This window comes from Triticum aestivum, chromosome 7A, assembly GCF_018294505.1.
Source record: "Triticum aestivum cultivar Chinese Spring chromosome 7A, IWGSC CS RefSeq v2.1, whole genome shotgun sequence".
In the NCBI taxonomy this organism is placed as follows: Eukaryota; Viridiplantae; Streptophyta; class Magnoliopsida; order Poales; family Poaceae; genus Triticum; species Triticum aestivum.
Window position 1 is genome coordinate 346,151,911 of NC_057812.1, and position 7,596 is coordinate 346,159,506.

At 43.4% G+C, this 7,596-nt stretch overlaps 1 protein-coding gene across 1 annotated transcript; it reads left to right on the forward strand.

The window, feature by feature from the left end:
• Window positions 1-886: 886 nt before the first annotated feature.
• On the forward strand, window positions 887-6,012 carry LOC123153336 (uncharacterized). Its single transcript, XM_044572507.1, has 5 exons — window positions 887-2,888; window positions 2,988-3,289; window positions 3,368-4,942; window positions 5,267-5,662; window positions 5,974-6,012. The coding sequence occupies exons 1-5, from the start codon at window positions 887-889 to the stop codon at window positions 6,010-6,012; spliced, it is 4,314 nt and encodes a 1,437-aa protein (XP_044428442.1).
• Window positions 6,013-7,596: the final 1,584 nt, after the last annotated feature.

Genomic DNA, 7,596 nt, shown 5'->3' on the forward strand with positions numbered 1-7,596 from the left:
ATCTTTGTTTTTAGTTGCTGAGTTTTCCCCCATCCAATCTTGTGTGTTTGTGTTCATTTTCGTGCACAGATTTCAGATCTGCATCCTCCACCAAATCATGCATATCTTTGTCATCCGGAGTCCATTTTGAGTGTTTTTGTGCATTTTGAAAAGCCCGCACTGTGTGCTCTCCATTCATCCTTGTTAGATCTGATTCCCACCGTCTTTTCCACCCAGTAAAATCAGATCAGTTCGTGTGTGTTTGCTGCCAAAGTTTCAGCTGCATGTTCTTGTTGGTTGACTTCATCTATTGTGATTTTCGTGATTCCCCCAAAGTGTGTGTTCAGATCCAAGTCCCTTGTTGAAAGTTTGTCAAAAAAAAGAGCAAAAAAAAGGCAAAAAAAGAGATCTGCCCAAAGAAAGAAAGTGTGTGCAAGAAGCAAAGGAGAGAAAACTTGGGACTGTTCTTCACTTATATCTTGAGAAATCCATGTTTGTGTTGTGAGCGGAAATGTGTCAAGTGTGCAAAGTCTTCAATCCTTGCTTGCAGCAAATCTGATTCCTTGGCAAGAGTTGCATGTACCTCACGTATATCTCATTCAGCAACTAAATGCATTAGAATCTTGTGTGGATGATTACTTGGTTCAACAATATCTAGATTGCAGGCTACTGCACCTTTTGCTACATATATACCCCACCCAAACTCCACCAAACAGCCCCGCATGTGCAACCCTAGACTTGTATTCGCTTGATTATCACTCTTTGTATACCAACCACCGACACCACGGTTGAGCATGATTCTGCTCTCATTTGGAAGTTACATGAGCTTCGGTTGGTAAGTGAGGTGAGCTTGAGTTGTTATCCACATATATGCTTCTAGTACTATAGGGCTTTTGGAGAACTAACCATGGCAGGTGAAGAAAACGAGTATGATGTTGAAGGAAATGGGCATCTCAATCAGCCCGTCACACGGTTTCACTTCAATGCATTACGTGATCATCTACGCCGAGAGTTCAGAAATAGCCTTGACCCAATTGAAGAGAAGCAAGACAAGTTGTCGAGAGATTTGCAGCAACTTATGGGTAATGTTGATGAGCAACTCACTCAGAACATGGCAGCCATGAGGACTGGTATTGTTGTTGATATTGTGCGAGAGCTTCGTCAGAACCGAGAAGATGCAAGTGTCCATGGTGAAGAACAAAATGTAACTGATGGGGAAGGTGCTGCCTCCAATGCACAAGCTAGAAGAAACCGTGCTCCTGCTCCCCATGCCATGAGACCTCCCGGTCCCGGACGTGGAAATGATCATGGTAATGGACGTGGTCATCATGAAGCTGCTGCTGGTCGTGGTCTTAGAGGAGGCCACCGAAGAGCAAATCTGCACCATGAAGGTAGTGGAGATGAGTTTGATGAAGATGAAGAAGGCATGCACCAGAATGACAGATTTCATCATCGTAGAAACTATGGTCGTGGACGGCAGGAGGAGGAGAGGTTTGGAAAGCTGAAATTTACCATGCCCAAGTTTGATGGTGGATCTGATCCAGAAAGTTATCTCACATGGGAATTGAAGGTTGACAAGATTTTCCGCATGCACAACTACTCTGAAGAGAAGAAATTAGCAATGGCCTCACTTGAATTTGAAGACTATGCTCTAATTTGGTGGGAGCAAGTTCAGATTCAGCGAGAAGAAGAAGGAGAGCCTGCTGTTGCTACATGGACAGAAATGAAAAGAGAGATGAGGGCAAGATTTGTCCCAAGGCATTATAGACGTGACATCTTTGATAAGCTCCAGAATTTGAGGCAAGGAAAGTTATCAGTTGAGGAGTATCATAAGGAGATGGAGAAGGCAATGATAAGAGCCAACATACATGAAGATGAGGAGCAGTCCATGGCAAGGTTCCTCTATGGGCTGAATCCTAATGTTAAACGAGTGGTTGATTTGCAGCCATATCGTAATGTAGTAGAGCTGGTACATCTTGCTTCTAAGGCTGAACGTCAATTGCAAGAAGACTCGAAGCAAAACAGAACTACGTCCTTCACAGCTCGAGCTACATCAAGTGGGAGTAAGTTTATACCTCAATTCAACGTTGGTCGAGGTATTATGACTAGTTCTGGTGGTGGAAATCAGCCCCATGCACGTGCAGCCACGAGCAGAAATGATGCATCAAATTCGAAGGAGAAGAGCAAATTTGCAGCTCCTAGTTCATCCTCCATTGGCTCCACGGGGAAAACTAGTGAGATAGAGTGCTTTACATGTAAGGGACGTGGCCACATGAAGAAGGATTGTCCCAACAAGCGTACCATGCTGATCACCGAGAATGGAGAATATGAGTCTTGTAGTGAACCTGAAGAAGAAACTGAAGATGGTGATGGTTCAGATGGTGATGAGCAAACCTATTGTGATTATGAGCAAGGTGCCTCTCTTGTTGTCACTAAAGTTTTGAGTGTGCAGATCAAAGAAGCTGAGAATGGACAACGACACAATCTGTTTCAAACAAGAGCCAAAGTGCAAGACAAGGTATGCAAGGTAATTGTTGATGGTGGGAGTTGTCACAATCTTGCAAGCAAAGAAATGTGTGATAAGCTTGGGCTGAAGCTGCTACAACACCCTCATCCATATCATATACAATGGTTGAGTGAATGTGGAGAGATTAAGATCACACACATGGTACAGGTGCAATTCAAGATTGGAGATTATAATGACACCGTTGAGTGTGATGTGGTGCCAATGAAGGTGTGTCACTTGCTGTTGGGCAGACCGTGGCAATATGATCATTCAGCTCAACATTGTGGCAGAACCAATCAATACACCATCAAGTGGAGAGGAAAAGACTTGGTGCTTAGACCCATGACACCCCAACAAATCATGGCTGAGCACTTGCAGAAAGTTTCTGAAGTAAAAATAGTGAGTAAGAAAGAGGGAGAGAAAAAGAGCGAGAGAGAGATCCACAAATCGGTGAGTGAGCGCCACAAGCCAAATCTGAGAGAGAAGAATAAAAGAGAGGGAGAGAACTTAGTAATGTTAGCCACCAAATCAGAACTGAGAGATGTGAGGCTCAACCCAAATCAAGTGGTCGTTGTACTTGTGTACAAAGATGCTTTGCTTTCAGCTAACGACTTAACATGTCTCCCTAGTGCTGTTTGTGATGTCTTGCAGGAATTCGAGGATGTTTTTCCGGAGGAAGTACCCGCTGGTCTACCTCCCTTGCGTGGCATAGAACATCAGATTGACCTCATTCCAGGAGCATCACTTCCGAATCGACCTCCCTACCGCACCAATCCTGAAGAAACAAAGGAGATACAAAGGCAGGTACAAGAACTTTTAGATAAAGGTTATGTGCGTGAAAGCTTAAGTCCTTGTGCTGTACCTGTGATTTTGGTGCCCAAGAAAGATGACACATGGCGATTGGTAATGGATTGTAGGCCTATCAATATTATAACTATTAGGTATCGTCATCCTATTCCTAGGTTAGATGATATGCTTGATGAATTGAGTGGCTCTACTGTTTTCTCTAAAATTGATTTGAGGAGTGGATACCATCAGATTAGGATGAAAGAAGGAGATGAATGGAAAACTGCTTTCAAAACAAAATTTGGGTTGTATGAGTGGTTAGTCATGCCTTTTGGATTAACTAATGCACCAAGTACATTCATGAGATTGATGAACCATGTTTTGAGAGCTTACATTGGAAAATTTGTTGTTGTGTACTTTGATGACATCCTAATCTATAGCAGATCCATTGAGGAACATATTGAACATCTAAAACAAGTGCTGAATGTGCTAAGGACAGAAAAACTATATGCTAACGTTGAGAAGTGCTCCTTTTGCACAAACAAGGTTGTTTTTCTTGGCTATGTCGTTTCAGGACAGGGAATTGAAGTGGATGAATCTAAGGTGGAAGCAATCAAGAATTGGCCAACTCCAATGAATGTAAGCCAGGTGAGAAGTTTTCATGGCCTTGCTGGTTTCTACCGGAGGTTTGTGAAAGATTTTAGTACAATTGCTGCACCTTTGAATGAATTGACAAAGAAAGGAATTCCCTTTAAATGGGGTGCACCACAAGAAGAAGCATTTCTTGAGCTTAAGAAACAATTAACTGAAGCACCTTTGCTGATTCTACCTGATTTCACTAAAACTTTTGAGATAGAATGTGATGCTAGTGGAATAGGTGTTGGAGGTGTGTTAATGCAAGAACGAAAACCAATAGCATATTTTAGTGAGAAGCTGAGTGGTGCACAACTGAATTATTCTGTTTATGATAAGGAGTTGTATGCCTTGGTTAGAGTGCTTGAAACTTGGCAACACTACTTATGGCCTAAAGAGTTTATTGTACATTCTGATCATGAGGCCTTGAAACATTTGAAAGGCCAAGCTAAACTGAATCGTAGGCATGCTAAATGGGTAGAATTCATTGAAACTTCCCCATATGTTGGGAAGTATAAGAAAGGAAGGGAAAACATGGTTGCTGATGCTTTGTCCCGTAGGCATGTTCTTTTGACACAATTAGAAGTGAAGGTACCAGGACTTGAGAGCTTAAAAGAACTGTATTGCACTGATCATATATTTTCAGAACCATATGAAAAATGTAAAGATGGGAAAGGATGGGATAAATACCATGTGCATGATGGGTTCCTTTTTAGGGCTAACAAGTTGTGTGTTCCAGATTCGTCGGTTAGGCCTTTGTTGTTGCAGGAATCACATGCAGGAGGATTAATGGGACACTTTGGTCGTGAGAAAACTTATGAGCTGTTGGCCGATCACTTTTATTGCCCAAAGATGAGGAAGGACGTTGAGAGATTTGTGCAGCGATGCATCATATGCCACAAAGCTAAGTCTAAACTGAACTCCCATGGTTTATATACTCCCCTACCTGTTCCAAATGCTCCTTGGGAAGATATTAGCATGGATTTTGTTTTAGGACTGCCTAGGACTAAGAGGGGGAGGGATTCAGTTTTTGTTGTGGTTGATAGGTTCTCAAAAATGGCACACTTCATTCCGTGCCACAAGAACGACGATGCTTCACATGTTGCTGATTTGTTTTTCAGGGAAGTTGTTCGCTTGCATGGAATGCCAAGGACTATTGTTTCAGATCGAGATGTGAAGTTCATGAGCTACTTTTGGAAAACATTGTGGGCAAAATTAGGAACCAAGTTGCTGTTTTCAACAACGTGTCACCCCCAAACTGATGGGCAAACAGAGGTAGTGAACCGCACACTCTCAGCCTTGCTGCGTACAATGATCAAGAAGAATTTGAAGGAGTGGGAAGAGTGTTTGCCGCACGTGGAGTTTGCTTACAATCGGGCAGTTCACTCTACAACAAACATGTACCCGTTTGAGGTGGTATATGGATTCAAACCACTTGCACCAATTGACTTGCTGCCCCTTCCATTGCAAGAGAGATGTAACATGCAGGCTTCCAAGCGTGCTGCATATGTGAAGAAGATTCATGAGAAGACCAGAGAAGAGATAGAAAGGAAGTCCAAGTACTATGCTGCTAAGGCAAACAAAAATCGCAAGAAGGTAACTTTTGAGCCCGAAGATCTGGTTTGGATACATTTGCGCAAAGATCGGTTCCCAGAGAAGCGGAAATCCAAGCTAATTCCCCATGGAGATGGACCATTCAAAGTCTTGGCCAAGATCAATGACAATGCTTACAAAATCGAGCTTCCTGAAGACTATGCTGTGAGTCCAACTTTCAACGTTGCTGATTTGTCTCCATGCTTCGATCAAGAGGGTCAAGAGTCGAGGACGACTCCTTTTGAAGAGGGGGAGGATGATGAGGACATCCCAGGTTCACCTCGTTTATCATCTTCTCCTGATGATAAATCTCAGCCATCAAGTGAAGCTTCTACAAAGAAGATCTATTTGGGTCCCATGACAAGGAGCCGTGCCAAACAAATAGCACAAGAGGTGAACGCGCTCCTAGCTTATCATAATTCAAATGACCATGAGAACTTTATACTGCCTAAATCTCGTGTGCTGATTTTACTTAGGTACAATGTCGAGGACAACCAACAACATTCGGCACATGAAGAATCAAGTTTTGGAGCCCATTCAACAAGTTTAAAGAGAACAAGTTTCAACTCTGATGAAAGCCTTGTTTTGGTGACAAGGACAACTAGTTACACCGCAAGGAAGAATAGCAAGCCATCTCAACACGCTATTGTTGCATGTGCAGTTCCAGAATTCGTCCCAGAACTTGCTGAATCATGCAACGCAAATATATGAGCATCCAGCATGTGTGGGAGTACAAAATGGAGAGCATATGAAGTCTACTTTCAGGAAAATCAAACGGTGCATCATTTGGAGTCATGAGTCAAAGGATATGAGAGTTCCAATGCAAGCTGTCCAGGGCATTAATTGCTGCGCGAGGCTCCATGAGTTTGCTCCCTTGACCAGCTGGTTAGCACGAATTTGAGCCCCTCTTTTGGCCTGGTTTCACACCTAAACTAGGAGGGCTGTTCCTAGTATAAATACCCCTTCCCCCACTTCAGCCACAACTCTTTGGCAATTTGATTTCAGCATAGGTTAGCTAAGTGCAACCAGAATATTGTTTGAGAGTTCACTTCCTCCTTAGCTCCTGTAATCTTGCCTTGTGAGAGGGTAAACTCACTTTGTGATTTTACAACAGCAGCCGTTGAGGCGGCGACCAGTTCGTGCTTCCAACTTCGTGCGTGGTTGCGTGGATTGGAACTAAGAGTGTGGTTGGGCGAATATTTGTCGCTGGTTGTTGCATTTGCAATAGTTAGCTTCGGTCTCGTCAGGTTGCACTAGTTATTCTTTACCCGACATCATTGTTGGTTGGGATCGAGGGTTTCCTTCGTACCCTTCAGGTGGCGTTTATTCGCAACATAGAGCCGATCCTCCGTGAAGATTGGGCAACCCCGTATCAGTTGTCTTCTCCTGGTCCTTAACTGCCATTTTGATATGATGATAACCAGAATAAGCATCCAGAAAACACAAACGGTCACAACCTGTCGTGGCATTAATAATCTGATCAATACGAGGGAGGGCAAAGGGATCTGCTAGACAAGCCTTGTTCAAGTCTGTGTAGTACACACACATACGCCAAGTGCCGTTTTTCTTAAGGACTAGCATCGGATTAGCTATTCACTCCGGTTGAAAGACCTCCATGATAAACCCTGCGGCCAACAGCCGAGCTACCTCCTCACCAATAGCCTTACGCCTTTCTTCGTTGAAGCGGCAGAGAAACTGCCTGACCGGTTTAAACTTAGGATCGATATTATGTGTGTGCTTAGCGAGTTCCCTCGGTACACCTGGCATGTCAGAAGGCTTCCATGCAAAGATGTCCCGGTTCTCACGGATGAACTTGATGAGCGTGCTTTCCTATTTGGGATCCAGGTTAGTGCTGATGCTGAACTGCTTGGATGAATCACTAGGAACAAAATCAACCATCTTAGTGTCTGTAAACAATTTAAACTTCAATGCCGGATCGTGCTCTGTAGTTGGTTTTTTCAAAGAAGTCATGTCCGCCGGATCAACCTTTTCTTTATAAAACTTTAGCTCATCTGTGGCACAAACTGACTCAGCGTAAGCCGCATCACCCTCTTCACACTCCAAAGCGATCTTCCTGCTCCCATGTATTGTGATGGTCC